The sequence below is a fragment of the Gopherus flavomarginatus genome, chromosome 2, assembly GCF_025201925.1.
Source record: "Gopherus flavomarginatus isolate rGopFla2 chromosome 2, rGopFla2.mat.asm, whole genome shotgun sequence".
NCBI classification, from domain to species: Eukaryota; Metazoa; Chordata; order Testudines; family Testudinidae; genus Gopherus; species Gopherus flavomarginatus.
Window position 1 is genome coordinate 60813806 of NC_066618.1, and position 22005 is coordinate 60835810.

Below are 22005 nucleotides of genomic sequence, written 5' to 3' on the forward strand. Positions count from 1 at the left end.
TGGACTTGTAGGCTCTAAAGTTTAAAATTGTTTTATTTTTGAATGCAACTGTTGTTGTTTTTTGTACATAATTCTACATTTGTAAGTTCAACTTTCATGATAAAGAGATTGTGCTACAGTACTTGTTTTTGGTGAGTTGAAAAATACTGTTCATTTTGTTTTTTACAGCTCAAATATTTGTAATAAATATAAAGTGAACACTGTACACTTTGTTTTCTGTGTTGTAGTTAAAATCAATATATTTGAAAATGTAGAAAACATACAAAAATATTTAAATAAATGGTATTCTGTTATTGCTTAACAGTATGATTAATCGTGATTCATTTTGTTAATCATTTGACAGCCCTAGTAAAAATGTCACTTTTCTACTTAACAGATTTGGTCCGTGTGTGTGTGATCCGATGCAAGAGTGCTGATTTCGTTGACAAAAATAAGTTTTGCTGTTTCTTATTCCTGTTATCACAGCAGAGTCAACAACACAATGGGAGACAGAGCTGGAAGCAAGTTCTCCTGCATCAACAGAATTGTTTACTAAGCTCCAGTCAGTTGCATTTACACAAGTTATTAAAGGTGTAATTTGAAGTCAGGAGTTGAATGAATGTAACTGAGGATCAGATTTGGGCTGAAAACTTTTATTATTGGTAATGGAAAATTCCAATCTTGATTCTCCTATCATGGGTTGGATTTTCAGGGTTGGCAGTTAGAAACGACTAACTGTAAATATATAAACTGAACAGCTGATATTTTTAAATAATTGAGACACAATGATAAAATCCCATGTAACAGTTTTATGCTCTTTAAAGAGCGGACCTGCTCTTTAGCTAACCAAAGAAGGATCCCACCGAGCAATACAGAATCCTCCCTCTACCTTTGTTCTAAGGGCTGCACATGTGGTTTGAACTTTCTAAAATCCTCCATTTTAGAAAATATTTGAGTACTAAATTGTCATTGCCTTGTATGGTTTTAGCATATAGATGCATTTCAGTGTCAGTTCAATCTTGTAAAGAGTTTGTACTTTAAAAAAAAAAAAACCCACCTTACTGCATGCCTACAGAAACATCTTAATACTCCTCAAAGTAGAAAAGAATGAGGAAAGATCTACGTGATACACAAAGTTGAGTGTCCATCCAGTCCTCTTGCTTTTTGCTTTGTGAAGCAATGCAATGCTTGTCGAGCTTAGCAGGTAGGACTTCTGGACAATGGTACTGTTCATGTCAAGAGGATCAGGCTTCTTTTTCATGGTTCTTCTCTCTTATCCATTTATCCATTTTCTTTTAGGACAGGGGAATGAGTTGAGAGAGTAATCACCCGAAAAACACCCCACCCAAAACAGATTGATTGTGGGCTTCTTTATATTTAAAAGCTGAATAGTGTAAAGCAGGAAAATAAACACAAAACATAGATATTCTGTTCACAGCTGCTACAAAAATTACTTTGAAGCACTGAAAGGATTTCTTGCATTTAAATGTTGATCACTGGATGCATTCCATACTTCTGACATTCAAGTTTGAAAGGGGTTATATGCTTCCAAAAATAATAGAATGGAAACATTCATGAGTATAGACAGTCCTTCCCGTTAATTGAATTGTTGACTGAAATGGATGAGAACAATGTGCATTTCATAACGACAAGTGTGAGCTGTAAGTTAATTAATACGAACTAATTTTTCATAGAGCAGAACTTTCTAATTTGCTCTGAGTAGGAGACTCATTGCCAATTACCATTTTTACAAATTAGAGTGTGAATGAAAAGATCTGAGAGAAAAAATAAAAGATGCCATATCACAATATGTTCTCTGGTCACTTAATTTTTACAAGTGTAGTTGAGCTTAATTATTTAGGACAGGGGTCGGCAACCTTTCAGAAGTAGTGTGCCGAGTCTTAATTTATTCACTTTAAGGTTTCGCATGCCAGTAATACATTTTAATGTTTTTTTAGAAGGTCTCTTGCTATAAGTCTGTATATTATATAACTAAACTAGTGTTGTATTCTAAAATAAACAAGGTTTTCAAAATGTTTAAGAAACTTCATTTAAAATTAAATTAAAATGTTGATCTTACGGCACCGGCCCACTCAGCCTGCTGCTGATCTAGGGTTCTGTTCACCTAGGCCGGCAGCGGGCTGAGTGGGGCCTGCAGCCAGGACCCTGGCTGGCAAGGGTCTGGCAGCCAGAACCCCAGACTGGCAGCGGACTGTGTGGGGTTGGCGGTTGGGACCCCAGACTGGCAGTGGGCTGAGCCGCTCAGCCCACTGCTGCTCGGGGGTTTCATCCGCCGGCTCCTACCAGCTGGGATCCTGCCTGCCAGTTCCACTCAGCCCGCTGCCAGTCTGGGGTCCCATCCCTGCCCACATACAGTGGGTACCTACCTTCTCCCTGGTTCTGGCCCATTCTCTTCCTCTCTCTGCACTGAGCTGAGGGTGGGAATGCACTGAGCACAGAGCTGGGGGTGAAGGGTCTGGCCAGGACCCAGAATGAGAGAGGGGGCTCAGGGTTGGGGCAGGATGTTTGGGTGTGGGGCACTTACCTGGGCAGCTCCCACTTGATGTGAGGGGTGCAGGTGGAAATGTGAGGGGAAGGGGTGCAGGAGCTCCTTTTTGGTGCTCAGAGTGGGGGTAGAGATCTGGAGGTGCATGGGCTGGTGGGGATGGGGATGGGAGAGTGCCAGAGTCAGAGCTGGGTTGGGGGGAGGTAAAGGAGTCAAACAGAGGGCTGGGTATGTATGAGGGAGGTACAGGGCTCAGGGCGAGGGTCTGGGGGGTGTGCGGGGCTCAGAGCAGAGGGCTGGGTGACTGCCCCCTTCAGAACCCCCACCCCCCTCACTCCTTGTCCCCTGCCCACCCCCTCCTGGGACCTCTGCCCCAACTGCCCCCACCGGACCCCATCCCCTATCTAAGCCTCCCTGCTTCTTGTCCCTTGCCTGCCCCCCTAGGACCCTACCTGTCCCCTGCCTGCCCCAACCCCTCTCCACACCCCTGCCTCCTGACAGGACCCCCAGAACTCCCAACTCATACAATCCCCCCAGCTCCTTGTCCCCTGACCACCCCCTCCAGAAACCCCTCACCCTAACTGCCCCCCAGGACCCTCCTTGCTCCTTGTTCCCTGACTGCCCTGACCTCTATCCACCCCCCACCTGACCCCCTGACAGACCCTGGGATTCCCATGCCCCATCCACCCCCCTGCTCCCTGACTGCCCCCTCCAGGGACCCCCTACCCCTAATCACCCCGCCCGGAATCCTACTCCCTATCCAACCCAGCCTGCTCCCTGTCCCCTGACTGCCCCCACCCCTTATCCAGCCCCCCCAGCCCTGGGCCCCTTACCATGAGGCTCCTAGCAGCATGTTCTCCTCTGCGCAGAGCAGACACGCTGCCCCGTGGGAGCGGGCAGCCCCACCCCTCAGAGTGCTGCGTGTGTGGCAGAAGGGCTCCAGGGGAGTGGGAAAGGCAGGGGAGGGACCGGCGGCTTGCTGCACTCGGCCAGGAGCTCCGGCCCAGGAGCACGAACCCCGCGGCTTGTCGCGCCGGGAGAGTGGGGCCATTTGCCCACCTCCTGCCTGGGCACACCCGGCACACCCCTTGCACATGCCTATGCTTCTGCCCTCATGGCAGGAGTGGAGGGGGGTGAAGAGCGGGCCAGACCAGGCTGGGAAGGATTTTTAATGGCACTCTGCTGCCTGTTGGGACTCCGACCATTAAAAATCGACTCATGTGCCATCTTTGGCATGTGTGCCATAGGTTGCTGACCCTTGATTTAGGATTATACTTCACAGCCGACTCTTTTCCCATCCTACAACTCACCATCCTTTGGTCTGTGTTTCTCAGAATCATAGCTAATAGGTTTTGTGCAGCTCCACGTGACATTTTATCCAATTATGTAATGGACTTATTTGCATATGCCCATAAACTTCATCTGACTGTCGCCGTACCCTGTCCCAAACAGTGGTAGGTTAGGACATGGAGCTACACAAATTTTGGCAGAGCAGGCACCACAGCACCCGTTTGCAGCTAGAAGGAGCCACAGGCCAGCTCTGCAGCCCAGCTGAATATATGCCTGGGTTGTTGAATGCCTGGGTGTCATACCTGATGCTGAACTTGATGTCATACATGATGCTGCCAGCAGCAGTGAGCCATCTGGCCCCAGCCAGCCCCACCTCTTCCTGTCCCTGCTCTGCCTCCGCCCCCATTCCAACTCTTCTCCCAAGCCCCCGCCTCTTTCCGGCTTCCGTCCCTTCCCCAAGCAGTGCTGGGAGCCGGCGAGGTGGAATGGGCTGGGGCCAGGTTGTTTGCTGCTGCCAACACCAGGCCCCCCACTAATCCCCGTGTCAAGGCCGCCCTTGACCCCGTGTCCTCCTGAAGCATGGGTCCCCACAAAGTGCAGGTTCTGGGGCGGTTGCTGCAGTCCATCCTGTGGACGGGATGGCTCTGCTTGGATCCGTTCTGGGCACCACCAAAAATTACACAAACCTGGTGCCCATGATTGAGAGTTGTGATTTTTTTTCCATGTTAAATTTTGTTGAGTAGAATGCGTGCAATAGCCTAACTGATGCTATGTTTTGTGTCCCTTTTGAGAAGTGTAAGGAATTTACAAAAAAACAGTGTTTCTCTTATTTTAACTCTGGTATCATTAAGTATATTAAAAATGTGTTGCATTCATTCAGAGAATTTCTTTGTGTGTTTCTTGTACGTAATGATCTCAAATCAAAGAATTTTACAAACACTGCAGTTGAGTTGATAAGTACTAACATTACATATGGAATTTTGCAGTTGTGTTATACCAACATGTATATTGCACAACACATATTTCTGACTCAATTTTTATAGGTGATGTCTCTTCTCCCACGCCCCCTTTTTAAAAAAAAAAGAGACAAGTCAATGGAAAATAAATCCATCTGCTCCAAGATGGATTGAAACTAACAGAACTCACTTCTTGTGGACTTGCTAACCCTATGCCTCAATCCTGCGAAGCATTTAAACATGTGCAGAACTTTGCTCACATAAGCGCTTTGCAGGATCAGGATAAACACCAAGCTCCATGTGTAAAGAATTAGTGCATTAACTACTTCATCTGCCTCGAGTGTATGCTAACACTCAGCTTCAGTGCTTATGTTTTATTTTTTAAGCAGTACAGTAACTGAAAATAGACTTACATTGGACTTCCAAGTCATATTTACTATTATAGAATTAAAAGAGTTAAATTTCATTCTCATGCCTACTTTTTTTTCTTTTAGAGTCATATTGGTTGGCGCAAAGAAGCAAAGCGATTACTTCTTGTGATGACAGATCAGACCTCTCATCTGGCCCTTGATAGTAAATTGGCCGGGATAGTAATTCCCAATGATGGAAATTGCCATCTGAAAGATAATGTGTACATCAAAGCTACAAGTATGGTAAGGTATATGTCATACACTCTTACCTTTGGGAAGCCAATGCATTGTCAAATTTAAAAATCAAGATTTTAAATTGACACTAAACTGATGCAAGAATTTTTAATGAATCAGTAAACTCAGGGGTTGTATCGTAGGACTGGAGAATTCCTAACATAGTCCTGTTTCTAAGAAAGGGGGAAAAAAATGTTATCCGAGTAATTTTAGGCCTGTTAGTTTGACATCTGTAGTATGCAAGGTCTTGGAAAAAAAATTGATGAAGAAAGTAGTTAAGGACATTGAGGTCAGTGGTAATTGGGACAAAATACAATATGGTTTTACAAAAGGTAGATTGTGCCAAACCAACCTGATCTTCTTTGAGAAGGTAACAGATTTTTTAGACAAAGAAAACACAGTGGATCTAATTTACCTCGATTTCAATAAGGCATTGATACGGTTCCACATGGGGAATTATTAACTAAATTGGAAAAGATGGGGATCAATATGAAAATTGAAAGGTGGATAAGGAACTAGTTAAAGGGGAGACTACAACGGGTCATACTGAAAGGTGAACTGTCAGGCTGGAAGGAGGTTACTAGTGGAGTTCCTCAGGGATCGGTTTTGGGACCAATCTTATTTAATCTTTTTATTACTGACCTTGGCACAAAAAGTGGGAATGTGCTAATAAAGTTTGTGGCTGACACAAAGCTGGGAGGTATTTCTGACACAGAGAAGGATTGGGATATCATACAGGATGATCTGGATGACCATGTAAACTGGAGTAATAGTAATGGGATGAAATTTAATAGTGAAAAGTGCAAGGTCATACATTTAGGGATTAACAACAAGAATTTTGGTTATAAATTGGGGACACATCAGTTGGAAGTAACAGAGGAGGAGAAGGCCCTTGGAGTATTGGTTGATCACAGGATGACTATGAGCCGCCAATGTGATATGGCCGTTAAAAAAGCTAATGGGTCTTGGGATGCATCCGGCCAGGTATTTCCAGTAAAGATAAGGAGGGGTTAGTATAATTATACAAGGCACTGTAGAGACCTCATCTGGAATATTGTGTGCAGTTCTGGTCTCTCATGTTTAAAAAGGATGAATTCAAACTGGAACAGGTACAGAGAAGGGCTATTATGATGATCCGAGGAATGGAAAACCTGTCTTATGAAAGGAGACTGAAAGAGCTTGGCTTGTTTAGCCTAACCAAAAGAAGGCTGATGGGAGATATGATTGCTCTTTATAAATATATCAGAAGGATAAATATCAGGGAGGGACAGGCATCATTTAAGCTTAGTACCAATGTGGACACAAGAACAAATGGATATAAATTGGACACTAGGAAGTTTAGACTTGAAATTAGATGAAGATTTCTAACCATTAGAGGAGTGATGTTCTGGAACAGACTTCTAAGGGAAGTAGTGGGGGCAAAAGACATATCTGGCTTCAAGACTAAGCTTGATAAGTTTATGGAGGGAATGGTATGATGGGATAGCCTAATTTTGGCAATTAATTCATCTTTGATTATTAGCAGGTAAATATGCCCGGTGGTCTGTGATGGGATGTTAGATGGGATGGGATCTGAGTTACTACAGAGAATTCTTTCCTGGATGCTGGCTAGTGAGTCTTGCCCACATGCTCAGGGTTTAGCTGATTGCCATATTTGGAGTCGGGAAGGAATTTTCCTCCAGGGCAGATTGGCAGAGGCCTTGGAGGTTTTTCGCCTTCTTCTGCAGCGTGGGGTGCGGGTCACTTGCTGGAGGATTCTGTGCACCTTGAGGTCTTTAAACCATGATTTGAGGACTTCAGTAACTCAGACATAGGTTAGGAGTTTGTTACAGGAGTGAGTGGGTGAGATTCTGTGGCCTGCATTGTACGGGAGGTCAGACTAGATGATCATAATGGTCCCTTCTGACCTTAAAGTCTATGAGTCTATGGTGCTTCTACTTAAATTAGTAAATCATTAATATTTGCCTTAGTAAGCAGGATGTAGGACCAAGAAGAAGTGTGGTGGAAGTAAAATTATTGACATCCTTTCTAGCCAATGTAAAATATGTCAATAATCCATTTTGATGGGGTCAGCAGTGTTCTGCAAAGCACAACATAAGAAGGTATTTTTAGGAGGTAAGTTGCCATCTGATAGATCTCCTGCATCTGTTGTATAGAATGTAAAAGAGAAGGAGGGAAATCATCATTTTGTTGTATTACTCTGCACGAGAATATGCTAGCAATTTGCAGAAGTCTTGCATTGTATGGTAGGGACTCGTTCTAGTAAATCAAACAGTGATGATAGTGCTTTTAAGTCAGGGAGGATGCTTTGTGGCATTGAAGGGAGTAGAGAATAGGGCCTTGTAGAAATCACGCAGGAAGGATGATGTATAATAGTAAGAAACTAATTCAATCTTGGCACACTGAAAGGAGTCTTGTGCCAGAGGGGTTTAAAGAGCTAGCATGGATTTAGATACATCTGAATTCCACCCGGCATGACTTACTGTTTTATATATTTGTGCAAAAAATGCATCAAATATACTGGCATGCAATGATAACCTGTTTATATTCAGCAGGCTTGTTTTAGCTTTCAAAAGTCTTCTTCAATAATATATGAAAGATTCTATAGTTTTGAAAAGCAAATTTTCTCAGATTTGTAGAGTTTAGTGAAATTGCTTAATCTAAGTTCAGTTGGGGGAATAGGAATCACCGCCTAACCGATACAATACCATAAATTAGCAGCAAGGCCGGCTCTGGCTTTTTGCCACCTCAAGCAAAAAAAAAAAAAAAAAAAAAGCTCTGCGGGGCAGCCAGAGCCAGAGTGCAAATTTTCAGCTAGCAGGACTCCCTGCAGACGTGCCCCGGGCAGTGGAGTGTGTGCCCCAGCTAGCAGGGGGGAAGGGGAGGGACCGGGGGGGAGAGGGAGAAGGGGAGCGGCCAGGGCTTCCTTCAGCCAGGATGCTCACCACTCAGCCCCTCAGCTGCGCCGCCTGCCGAGTGGGCTCCGTGCCTCTCCGGTTGGCAGGGAGGGAAGGACGCTGGCTGCTGGGCTTGCTGCAGACTTGGCATCGGCTGGGGCAGGCGGAGTGCGCAGTCTGCTCCCAGCAGGGCGTTCCCCTCCTCCACGCCGCCACCCCCTGCAGGGCGGCCAGAGCAGCGAACAAAAAAATAAAAGAAAAAAAATGGGCAGCCGTGCTGCCCTAGGATTGGGCGGAATGCCGCCCCTTAGAATCTGCCACCCCAAGCATGAGCTTGCTCGGCTGGTGCCTGGAGCCAGCCCTGATTAGTAGATACTGGAAATATGAAATGACAGGTGGGTCTTTGGTTTATGCAGTGCCATTGAAACACAGCATTGTCCATGAGACAAACATTGCCAACAGGCAACTTTGCTGCCTCCAGGAGCTCACACTGTAAGACACACATTTAACTGTAGTGTAAGATGGCAGTCGTCCCCATTAACTCAGTAGGAATTCCATTTGTGTATGCCAGTGCTGACTTTGATCCCAAAAGCCCAGTGTACATAGGAATGGCACAATAATGCTAACAGTGTGTATGTTCAAAAGCAGTAGAATACCTTCTAGAACAGCCACTATGTGTTGTGTGACATTGAAGCTGAAATGCTTCTCGGAACAAGTGGGTGTTTAGAAGCTTGGCAGACTGACTGGAAGGCTGTTTGGATTTCAGATTATCTAATGTCCTTTCATTAATTTACTCCTTCTGTCACCTTTTATATTTCCCCTCGCTTATCAGGCTTGTTTATTCCTCTTCGGCTAGCCTGTTTAGTTTCAGTATTGTTGTACTGCTCCAATGTTGTAAACAACTGTTCCATTTAATCTGTTTCATGAAAGTAATCCACAGGCATCCCTTCATCAGAACAAAAGACTATATACTTGAGAGTTATAATATCTTTTCAATTCCACTGGTGTGTGTGACCTCTTTTACTTCAGAGGAGTTGCACTACTATAACAGAGGAGAATTTGTCTCTGTATATTAAACAATTGCTTTAAATATAGATCTTTTTTCTGGTGCCAAAGACTCTTCTGATGTTCTAGATAGTCCATCTGTTACAAAGCAAGTTCATTATTTTCTATGTTGAGAATTTAGCTGAAATACTGAATACTTCAGTTTTCAACTGGAAACTGTCACCAATATAAAACAAATCAAAAAATGAGCTACTCTTAAGCCAGGATGGCTGCTGATTGCAGACAGGGTTTTAAATGTTCTTCCTGAACTAAAGGCTTTTGGAGTCATACTCTTCTGTGCATGGATACTTCCAAATGGGATCAAACCTCACCCTGTGTTTTTGTGATGGAGTTTTTGTGGAATGGGCAGTAGGTTTAGCCTCCCAAATGAAGTCATCAATGGATTTCCCACAGTGAGGCATGTTTTAATAAAACTGCTCTGCTGACTCTCTTTCCAGTTTGCCATTGGCTCATGCATGCAGACATGTGGGAAGTTGTGTAGCAGCAGACATGGGAAAGATCTACACTGTGGATCTTTCACAATATCAGACTTTTTGGAATAGATATGATTCAGCAGTATAACACTTATCCATGCAGTGCTGCTGTGCAGTGTCCTACACAAATCGCGTGTGTGTTTTTCTCTGTAGCTTTTCTCCGTACAGAGTACATGACATGTCTAGTGGTCCCTGCCAGCCTGGTCTTAGAGATGGAAAAGATCTAGTACAGCGGTTCTCAAATTGTGGGTTGGGACTCTGTTTTAATGGGGTTGCCAGGGCTGGCATTAGACTTGCTGGGGCCCAGGGCTGAAGCTAAAGCCCAAGTCACTGCCTGGGGGCTGGGGCCAAAGCCCAAGGGGTTCATCTCTGGGCAATGATGCCCAGGTTACAGGCTCCCAACCAGGGCCTGAAGCCCTTGGGCTTCAGCTTTGCCCTCTCCCACCACCCGGAGCAGTGGGGCTCACTCTTCGGCTTTGGTCTCCCCTTCACTCCCGCCTGGGGCGGTGGGGCTCAAGCGATATCAGGCTTCAGTCCCCTCTCCTGGGGTCATGTAGTAATTTTTGTTGGCAGAAGTGGGTTGCGGTTCAATGAAGTTTGAGAACTGCTGATCTAGTAGATCATTAGGTCCTCATTTGTGCACTACAGGCTGCTTCCCTGCCCTTTTAATAAATCAAATTCGTTGTGGCTTCTTCTAAGCATGACCAGCAAGGTGTTGGGAGAGATAGGGACTGATGCTGTTTATTGCTTATAGACACCTGGACAGACTGATTGGTTAGGTGATTCTGGTTTTCTAATTACTGTAGGAACAGGGTTGTCAAATCTTGTCTACCCTGTTTTTGGTGGAGGTTTCCTTTTATTCTGTGTTTAATTAAGGGACTGGAGGGACTCACTGTTTAATAAGATATTTTAAAATCTGGGGGAAAAGTCCTCCTCCTCACCATTGATTAAGTTTTACTTTCTTGATACCTTTGATAATCCTACTTATCCTCTAGTCACCTAGAGACCCTTCCAAGAAAAACAGACACAGACCTGACTTTCTAATAAAACAAGGAAAAACAACAAGGAAACTTGTGCTTTGGCACAGAAAGAAGGCATGACTGTTTTTCCTCTTTGAAAATACATCCTACAAAAGAAAAAGTGCTCACACCTATTTGTGTTTGATTTTATTTTTCTCTCTTATAGATCACTTTCCAACAATATTTTTACAAAGTAGAAGAACCATTTGCCATCAGGCTATATTCCTACTAGCTTCTAGAAATAAACTAGGGAATAATAGAAGAAAGCATAATTGGTGTGTTTCTGTTTTCACTTGGCTGTGCCAATTAAGAGGATTCCGCTGTATTTACATACAAATACTTGCCTTTAAGACAGAAATTGTTTCCAGTTTGTCACTTTTTTCCTTTGCTTCTTTGTGGCTTTTAAAGATCTCCAAGAAAGCATGAGTGATGGGAGGAAAGAAGATTCTTTCCTTTTTTAATTAGAAATGTCCTTGGTTCACTCCCTCCCTTGAAATATTTAACATCTCTGATCATTATCTTCTAAACTCAAGAAAACAGTAGGTTTGAGTAGGGAAAGAGCAATGTTGTAACTAAAACTAGACACTATCTAAAAAGAGATTACATTTTCCTGGCTAGCAGAGAGAAAAGATAAGATAAAATACATAAAACATAGTAAGATTCTTACAGGAAACAGAATGGAGTCGATGACTAATCCTGTTGCCAGCTGTGCCTTGTTCTGATATTGTAATATGTTTGTAATGTAATAGAAAATTTGCTCTCTTTGAAATTTTCAGATGACATTTTTTACTTTGGCCTTATTTTTTTAAAATAAGAAATAAGTTTTCAGACTCATCTAAAATGATATTTTAATACATGACATAACAAATTTGGACATTACAATGAGTTAAAATGAAAATATAGGTAACCTGTAGTTGCACTTATAAATTAACTAGCTCAGTCATAGACCTGGTACCCAATTTGGAAGCTTGCCTGGTTTGGCTACGTGTAACCATTCCCACTCTCTTGGCCCGCCTCACCTGGTTGGCCAAGTCTTCCCCCAGTAGCATGGGGATAGGATAATTGTCATAGACTGCAAAAGTCCACATTCCTGACCAGCCTTTGTACTGGACAGGCAGTTGAGCTGTAGGCAAGTCTACAGCTTGTGACATGAAGGGGTAAATTGTAACTTTGGCCTTTGGGTTGATGAATTTGGGGTCAACGAAGGATTGGTGGATAGCTGACACTTGTGCCCCCGTGTCTCTCCATGCAGTAACCTTCTTTCTGCCCACTCTCAAATTTTCCCTTCGCTCCAAGGGTATTTGAGAGGCATCCGGGCCTGGGGATCTTTGGTGTGATGGTGGTGTAATGAATTGCACTCGCATGGTGTTCTTTGGACAGTTGGCCTTGATATGTCCCAGTTCATTACACTTAAAGCATCTTCCATCTGATGGGTCACTGGGCCGAGGTGAGTTACTGGAGACTGGTGAGGTGGAAGAGTAGGGCGTCTGTGGCTTTACTTGGGTTGTATGTGGGGTCTTTGGCTGTCCTCGGTTGTAGGGTTTATGGTCGGTGTGCCCCCTGGGGTATTCGTTCCCCTTGACAGTAGCTTTCTTGCTTTCTGCCACTTTCATCCATTTGGCTCCAATCTCCCCCGCCTCAGCGAGATCTTTGGGTTTTCCATCTTGTATGTACCGTGTGATGTCTTCAGGAACACCATCCAAGAACTGCTCCATTTGTATGAGGAGGTGCAGTTCTTCCAAGGTTTGAACGTTGTGTCCTGTTATTCAGGCCTCATAGTTTTTTGCAACGTAGTAGGCGTGTTTGGGAAATGACACCTCTGGTTTCCACTTTTGGGTTCTGAAGCGCCGACGGGCATGATCTGGGGTTATCCCCATTCTGTATCTGGCCTTGGTTTGAAAAAGTTTATAGTCATTCATTTGCTGCTTAGGCATTTCAGCTGCCACCTCTGCTAAAGGTCCACTGAGCTGTGACCTTAATTCTACCATGTACTGGTCTTCGGGGATGCTGTACCCAAGACAGGCTCTTTCAAAATTTTCCAAGAAGGCCTCGGTGTCATCACCTGCCTTGTAGGTGGGAAATTTCCTGTGCTGTGGAGCAATAATTGGCGCCGGGTTGTTAGGGTTGGCTGGCACATGCAGCCCAGCTTTTGCCAAGTCCAGTTCATGTTTTCTCTGTTTTTCCCTCTCTTCATTCTCTTTTTGTTGTTTTTCCATTTCTTTTTGTTGTTTTTTCCATTTCTCGGCGGTGGGCCGCCTCTTCTTCTTCTTGCTTCCTTCTGTGGGCCAACTCTTTTTCTTCTAGTTTTCTTTTGTGTGCTGCCTGTTTGATTTGTTCTTCTCTTTTTTCATCTCCATCTCTTTTTGTTTTATTTCCAGTTGTCGCCTGTGTTCAGCTTCTTTGATTTGTTTTTCGGCCTCAATTTTTGCCTTAGAAGTCATGGTTCCTGTTTTCTTGGGTTGGGGTGCCCTCCGGTGTTTATCTTCTGCACTGCAGGCTCTGTTGCCTCCTAGAGTCTGCCTAGCAACAGTGCCTTTAGCTAATCTTCAATGTTAAGTAAACCTGAAAAACCACTTTATTTGCATGTATATAGTGCTGGTAATGACTCTCAATGGGAGTGCTATTGTGTGACAAAAGACTCTTAATAGCACCTTAATGGTTTCTTGCTTAAGATGCAAGCCACAAACTGCCAGAGAGAGCAGGAAAAAAAAATTCTCTTTGGTTCCCTTTTAAAACCAAACTGTTTCTCTCTGCTAAAAAGCCCTTAGCAGAGAAAAGAAAAATATAATATTCCTACTGGCTTCTGGATTTTGTCTATCCCGTAACCGCTGCACACCATATCATAACCTTAGTCCCAGATTTGGACCTTAGCGTCCAAAATATGGGGGTTAGCATGAAAACCTCCAAGCTTAGCTACCAGCTTGGACCTGGTACTTGCTGCCACCACCCAAAAAATTAGAATGTTTTGGGGCACTCTGGTCCCCCTGAAAAACCTTCCCTGGGGACCCCAAGACCCAAATCCCTTGAGTCTCACAACAAAGGGAAATAATCCTTTTTCCCTTCCCCCCTCCAGGTTCTCCTGGAGAGATACACAGACACAAGCTCTGTGAATCCAAACAGAGTGACTCCCCCTCTCCGTTCACAGTCCTGGAAACAAAAGCACTTTCCTCTTCACCCAGAGGGAATGCAAAATCAGGCTAGCAAATCCAACACACACAGATCTCCCCCTGATTTCTTCCTCCCACCAATTCCCTGGTGAGTACAGACTCAATTTCCCTGAAGTAAAGAAAAACTCCAACAGGTCTTAAAAGAAAGCTTTATATAAAAAGAAAGAAAAAATACATACAAATGGTCTCTCTGTATTAAGGTGACAAAATACAGGGTCGATTGCTTAAAAGAATATTGAATAAACAGCCTTATTCAAAAAGAATACAAATCAAAACACTCCAGCACTTATATTCATGCAAATACCAAAGAAAAGAAACCATATAACTTACTATCTGATCTCTTTGTCCATACACTTAGAAACAGAAGATTAGAAAACAGAAACTACTTCTCCAAAGCTCAGAGAAAGCAGGCAGACAGAAAACAAAGACCTCAGACACAAAATTCCCTCCACCCAAAGTTGAAAAAATTCGGTTTCCTGATTGGTCCTCTGGTCAGGTGCTTCAGGTGAAAGAGACATTAACCCTTAGCTATCTGTTTATGACACCAATGCTACAAACTGTTACTTGCATAAGACTTCAGTGATCCCCATCTAAGTAAGAGTTTGTCTCATCAGGCCTGGGAGCCCAATCCTGCTCCCACAGAACTCGTTAAGAGCTTTTGCCATTGATTTCAGATTTGCCTCTGGCTAACCTTACTTGAATGTTTGTTCCTGCAGTTTGACTACTGGGCTGGGCCTCACAAACTCAGAAATAGAGCTGAGTGAATAATTGATTTTTGAGTTCAGTGGTCAAAGTAAAAAATCTGGAAAAAAATAGTTTATTTCGAACCACAATTGATTTTTTTATTTCCCCCCCTCCACTGGAAAAAAATCAGTTGTAGTTCAAAACTGTTTTGATCCTTTCAAAATTGTTTCCCCCTTTTTTTTTTTTTTTATTCAGCCCAAACTGAATTCAACCCAAATTCATAAACTGCATTTCACCAGCTGGACTAAGCCTTGTCTACACTAGAGCATTTTGTTGTTGCAACTCTGTAAAAAGCACCTACCATCCACTCACACAATTCCTCCTTTGGTGAATGGGCTTTCAGTCTACTGTTGTGACTGCACTTGTTCTGAGTAAAGCTAAGCACTGTTTCACCCATCATGTTTTGCTGCTGTGCCAATATAAGCAAGAGCTGTTGCAGCTGCAAGCGTACAGTTGGTGTTCCCATTGATATCCCATGGTGATCCTAATAAATTACATCTCCACAACTTCCTCCCCTTCCCCCCATCCATACAGGCCAATGGTGCTGTTTGGGTGGTCCTGTTATAAAGGCACAGAGACCTATAATAAGTAGATTTTATTTAGTTTTTATATAATACACCTCTACCTCGACATAACGCTGTCCTCAAGAGCCAAAATAAACGGCATTATATTGAACTTGCTTTGATCCACTAGAGTGCGCAGCTTCCCCCCCGCCCCCCGGAGCATTGTTTCACTGTGTTATATCCAAATTCATGTTATATCAGGTCGCGTTATATCGAGGTAGAGGTATAGTCTGTATAGTAGGAGTTTTGTGGAAATGCCACATGGGGCTACCAAAATAACTTCTATTCCAAAGTTTGCTACAAATATGTGCAAAAAAGTCATTTTCCCTTGTTAGATCTGATTTCCTTGCTGGACTTAAGAGTTTGATCTAGCCTGTGTGTGTCTGCTTGAGTGGTAGGTCCCTAGGGGTGGTGCTAAATTCGTCTGGGGTGTGTGGGAGTGATGTGAATAGGAAGAAAGCAATGGTAGGGATGGGTTCTATAACCAGGGCTGCCAAGAGCAGGTTCGGACCCCAGTGAAAAAATTTTTTCAGGCCCTCCAGCAAGGGTGGACCAGCTAAACAGGGCTGACGAAGTCGGGAAAGCCGGACCCCCTTCTGGACCACCAGGCCCTGATAATTTGTTCCGGCTTCCCCCCCTCTTGTCGGTCCTATCTATAACTCCTGTTATCTTACTCTAACAATGATGGGTAAGGTGCATCCTCTTGTGGTTGAATTATGAACTTCCACCCTTCCCTCCGTGCCACAAGTGAAAGCAGCTGCTGGCACTAGCACAGCTATTCTCTGCTTCCATGGGCACCTCATTTGTCAATAACAGACATATGCAGCCTGCCCTTATAGAAACGCCAGCAAATGCCTCACCCTCTATGCCCTTGCCCCTTTCATCGTCTTGAGTAGCATGTTGTCTTCTGGTGAACAAGGGAATGTAGAAGCTTGGAGCAAACAGAAGAACGGAAACAAACAATGAAAAAGAAGCTGAAAAATGAGATGAGCTAGATGGATAGTGGCAGGAGAAAACAGGCACAGAAAAATACAAGAAAGGTGTGGGGGAGGAAGGTTAATAGGTAACAACTGTGGTACCAGGGCCTAGCATCAGGGGATCAGGGCCCATAAAGCAATACAATGGAAAATGGTGTCTCTGTCAAAAGGTTGGGAAGCATTGAACCAAATCTTGAGTAATTCCCTGTACTTTCCCAGGAATCATATGTGTTTAATTTAATTTTTGTTAAGTATTCAAAGATTGGAATAACTCCCATGTATGTTTATTTTACTACTCAGAGACCACGGAATATGATTAACATGGGTTTTGTCTACCAAAACTGAAGTCTTTTTCATAATTTATTTTATTTTTCAGGAACATCCATCACTTGGGCAACTTTCTGAAAAACTGATAGACAACAACATCAATGTTATTTTTGCAGTTCAAGGAAACCAGTTTCACTGGTATAAGGTGTGATAAAAGTCATAATTGCGATTGATTTCTTTTTTAAAAGTGCAATTTTTAGATTATGATTGTGAATAAATGATTGCATTTTTCATAGGATCTTTTGCCTCTGTTGCCTGGTACTGTCGCAAGACAAATAGAATCGCAAGCAGCTAATCTGAATGATTTGGTGGTAGACGCTTATCAGGTATGTTTCCCATGAAGATCATGGAATTTTTTTTCTTGTTTGTGCAGTTTTCTTACATAGAATAAACTACAGCCCAAGGCTGAGCTTTTCAAAGGTGCTTAGGAGAATTAGGTGCCAAACTCCTATTGAAAGTCAATAGGAGTTGGGTGCCTGGCTCCTTTGTAATTCCTAGCATGAGGTCCATATCTGGTGAACATTCTAAGTGACCTAATGCTCTGATGGTTAGGATGAGTTCTCAGTTTACTGGTGCCTTAATTGCTCCTAACTGTCCCAGGGGATCCTTTGCCCTGGTTGCTATGCTATTTTCTAGGAAGTGGTTTGTGGGTTTCGGTGCATTTCTGTGTTTCCACCTTCATTAACTGTTTTCTGTCACTTCTGCCTTCTCTAATATTTTTTCCTTTTTGGTCTCTCTTTATTTCTCCCTCTTAGGTTTATATTCTGTCTCTGTTCTCTCCTTTATTCTCTTCCTTTTTACCCATTTTATTTTCCCACACATATACTTTCTTTGTTAGCTGTTTTTCGCAAAACCAGTATTACATAAAGGCTCAGAAATGTAATACAAAACTTTAGACATTACAACCGTGATATGGCTGTATATTACAACATTTTTTTAACTTGTAGGAGTTGGGAGTGTCTTATTTACTGATGGCCACTTGTGATATAGTCTTAAAGTAGGTTTTGCCATAGCAGAATAACTATGTTAAAATTGGACTTGCAAGGAGATCTCAGAGCATTTGCCATCATTTGTGTAAAGAAAAAGTTTTACAAACCATTGTCTTTTGAGGTCTGAGAATTGTCAAGGCATACCAAATAAGTCACTAAAGTATGTCAGTGAACACGTAGCTTGCAGTGCTGTTAAAGGCAAGCACTATGAAATAGCCAGACAGACAAAATAGCAGGAGTTGAATTAATACAAATCAGTTTATTTCAATGAATTTAATCTGTGTGTTGTGTCTTCTCTCATAACGTTAACTTTGAAAGTTGATTCCCAGAAAACGTCCAAGGTCTGAGCTAAGCATCATTTGGTTAAGGCCACTGTCCTCTTTAGCATTCCATATTATCAATGGATTATTTCTTGCTGCACAATTTCTGGCCAGTAACATGGCACATTTGTGTTAGTCATCAAATATCCTACCCCAATTTCTAGAAGATAACCCTGGACAGATATGTAATGAGAAGAAATGAAAATTTCACGATGTAACCTTTTTATTTCCTTGAAGATTCTTTGGGACTTTCCTGCTCCATCCACCCACTCTCTTGTCCTTTTTTTTACTTCTCTAATATCCATTATTTCTCTTCTTCCTTCCCTCCTCCCTTTCTTGTGGATTTGGTACTTTCCGTTTTTAACATGGTTCTAGCATGTGTGCTACACAAATGCATTGTGAACTGGCCTTGGATGTTTTGCCTTCCTGAAAGCAAATGTTTTAATATAAGAAAATAAATGTTAATGTTAGAGAGTGGGCCTTTTACACTTGTGTTCTAAGCAGGGAAATCTGTCAGCTTATTTATGGAAAACACTGCCTGAAAATCCTTGGCTAAAAAACCATAGATGAGTCACTAATTTTCAGATGTCACAAAACATGTTTTCAGATTCATGTAATTGATCTTCCTTTTGTAACAGTGAAAATGTCCAATTAAACAAATATTTAAAACCTACTAAAATAGGGGAAATTATACATACCACTTTTGTACAGATAGTAGTAGCTTTTAGCAATCAGTTTGAATAAATCTGTAATAAGCCAAATACAAGCAATATTCCCTCTAAAATGAACAGGCGGACTCATTGCACAGTAGAGCAATTTTTGATGATGTTGGGTTTTTGTTTCATACATGGTAGCACTCAAATGCCCCAGTCAGGATTGGCTAGTTGCCTGCTTCGTACCATTTGTCCTGAATAAATCAGTTAGTATAATCCAGTAACTTTTAGAATAACCTGAGGCTTGTCCTGACAAAATTTTTCCTAAGTAGATGCAAAATGTCAGAAGAGGAAACTGTCAAGCTAATTTGGAACCTTTCCTGCTAGATAACAATAGATGCATACTTGCTCTTTTATTTAAAGAGTGCTGTTAAGACAGCATTGTTGCTGCAATAACCAGTTTTTGTTACATACGTCATTAGAATAGGTTTTTCAGTGGTCATAAATACACCGTCACAAAACTATGTAAAAACAGTAGGAAACTTGAATGTGGATACCCTAATCATCATCTTTGAGTGCTTGCTCATGTCTGTTCCAGTATAGTTGCATGAACGTCATGTGCACCATTGCTGGAAGTTTTTCCCCTGGTCAGATCCGTCCAGTCGCTTCTGGTACCCCCTGGAGTGGTGCATTCATGGTGGGGTATATAGGCATCTGCTGACCCTCCGCCTCCTCAGTTCCTTCTTCCCATCCATGACAGTCGCTGGAACACTCTCATTCTCTTGCTCTGCATGCAAATACTCCTTAATGGTTCTCTGTAAAATAGAGTGTAAATAGTTAAATTAGTCAGTAGTTAGCAAATAGTTAGATAAGCTCCTGCGCCAGGGCACCTACCGTCAGGGGCCATGGTGCATGCCTTGGTCTCAGAGCTTCAAACAGTGTGCAACATCCACAAGTCCATGCCGGTAAGCAACCAACATGATAGCTGCCTGAAGTGCCTCAGAGAGAGCCACATTCAGGTTAAGTGCCGAATCTGTAAGAACTTTAAGCCCTGGACTAAGAAGAAGAGAGACAATAGACTAAATTTTCTCTTAATGGAGGCAGCACTTAACCCTTCATCGAAACCCAACCCAGCTCCAAGCACTTCCTCTGTCAGAAGTTCCCTGGCCTCATTACTGGCGAGAAAGTTCTATTCTGCATGGGGCCCACAACTGAGAATCTTGAACCACCAGGCCCTCTTACGTTGTTATGACTTTAATTCATGGTCTGCCATTTTAAAATTCACGGAGCTCTTACCAACAGAGTCCAGATCAGCGTTCGCAGTTTTGGAGGAAGGCAAGGAAGTTTTGGAGGTAGCCAACGCATCCATCCAGGTGGCCTTGGATGCTGCAGATGCAGCAGCCTGCACCATGGCCACAGTTGTAGTAATGAGACTGAGCTCTTGGCTCCAGTCCTCTGGACTCCCTCATGAGGTCCAGAAAACAATTCAGGACCTGCCATTTGAGGGAAATTTCCTCTTCTCAGATTAGATGAATGCCCATCTTTATAATCTGAAGGATTCCAGGGCCACTCTGAAGTCCTTAGGACGTCACACACCGGCCTCAGCTATAAGCCCCAACCTAAGGATAGATTCTACCAGCCTCATCAACAGCAGAGGCAGGATTTCAGTCGGCGGAGGAACAAGGGCTTTAGGAGGAGGCATACACCTCATGCCCCTTCAGAATCCACATCTGTGCCTCAAAACAACCGGCAGGGTCTAAGCAGTCCTCTTGAGGGTGCGCCTGAGGATGGCTCACCAAACCAAAGTCTGGATCTTACCTCTATGTGTGTGGACCATTTGTCCCATTTTACTGTGCCTGGATCAACCTGACTTCAGAGCACTGGGTGCTCTGCACGGTATAAGTGGGATATACCATGCAGTTAATTTCTTCCCCTCCTTCCCATCCTCCCTCCCTGTCCCTCTTCAAGTACCCTGAGACTTCTGGCCCAGGAAGTATAGTCACTCCTAAGGTTGGGAGCCATGGAAGTGATTCCTGTAGAGTTTAAGAGGCAAGGGGTTTTACTCACACTACTTCCTGATCCTGAAGGTCAACAGGGATCTCAGACCCATCCTAGACAAGTTCATGAAGAAGGTGAAGTTCCGTATGGTCTTCCTGGCCTCTGATATCTCTTCCCTAAGATCCAGGGGACTGGTTTGCTGCCCTATCAGCAGCTCCACGAGCATACACAACATGCGTGGCAGTGGTGGGAGCCTTTCTCAGGAGGCAAGGAGTGCAGGTCTACCCTTACCTGTACGACTGACTGATCAAAGGTTGGTCGAGAGATGTGGTGGAAGAGCATATGAACCTCATACAGTCCACTTTCAAAGACCTGGGGCTCCTGATAAACGAGCACAAGTCGACTTTCTCTCCTATTCAAAGGATAGAGTTCATAGGAGTGGCTCTTGACTCAAACCAGACCAGAGCCTCCTTGCCAGAGAACTGCTTCAGGGCCATCCAAGAGACCATAAACAGCCTGAAATCCTTTACCATCACCAGGGCATGGAGATGCCTGAGGCTCCTGACACATAGGGCCTCTTGTACCTACATGGTGCAGCATGCGCAGCTCAGACTGCAGCCTCTTCAAGCCTGGCTGGCATTGGGTGACCAGGCCATCACCCACTGGACAAGGTGATCACTCTTCCCTCAGCAGGAATGCTCACTCTCCAGTGGTGGCTGGATTGAGACACAGTGTGTGCGGTATCTCCTTTACAAGGCCCACCCCTTCGATGTTGCTGGTCATTGACAATTCGGACGTGGGATGGGGAGCTCACTTGGGGCCCCTCAGTACTCAGGGCCTCTGGACGCCAGAGGAAATAGCCCTACATATCAATGTCAGGGAATTAAGAGTGGTGCACCTAGCCTGTCAGGCATTCTGTCACAACCTACATGGCAAATGTGTGTCACAACCACAATGTTTTATATAAACAAACAAGGGGTGGGGGCGAACTCGCTCCTCTCTCCCGTGCCAGGAGGCGCTGAGGCTATGGGAGTACTGCATAGTCCACTCCATTTCCCTGGAAGCCTCCTATCTACCAGGCACTCAGAACAGGCTGGCAGAACAGGCTGACAGATCCTTCACCAATCATCATGAGTGGTCCATCTGACCAGACGTGTTGAATGCAGTTTTTCCCGAGGTCAGGGTTTCCCCAGGTGGAACTGTTTGTAACCAGATTTAACAGGAAATGCCCTCAGTCCTGCTTGAACATGGGGCACAGTTCAGACTCGCTCTCCAATACCTTTCTCCTTCCCTGGAGAGGGAGGTTTCTCTACACCTTTCCACCCATGCTTCTCATCCATAGGGTGTTACTCAAGGTAAGGAGGGACAAGGTGCACATAATCCTTGTAGCACAGGCTGCTGGACTTGATTGCCCAAGAGCACAGATGTATGCTCCACC

General features: G+C 43.7%; 1 protein-coding gene across 3 annotated transcripts in view; it reads left to right on the plus strand.

Moving 5' to 3' along the window:
• Positions 1-22005, plus strand: part of ITGB8 (integrin subunit beta 8) — an 82445-nt gene that overhangs the window by 37973 nt on the left and 22467 nt on the right. For all 3 annotated transcript variants that reach the window (XM_050938618.1, XM_050938619.1, XM_050938620.1), the window contains exons 6-8: positions 5226-5384; positions 16657-16752; positions 16844-16933. In XM_050938618.1, coding sequence (XP_050794575.1) covers positions 5226-5384; positions 16657-16752; positions 16844-16933 — 345 coding nt within the window. The remainder of the gene's footprint in view (positions 1-5225; positions 5385-16656; positions 16753-16843; positions 16934-22005) is intronic.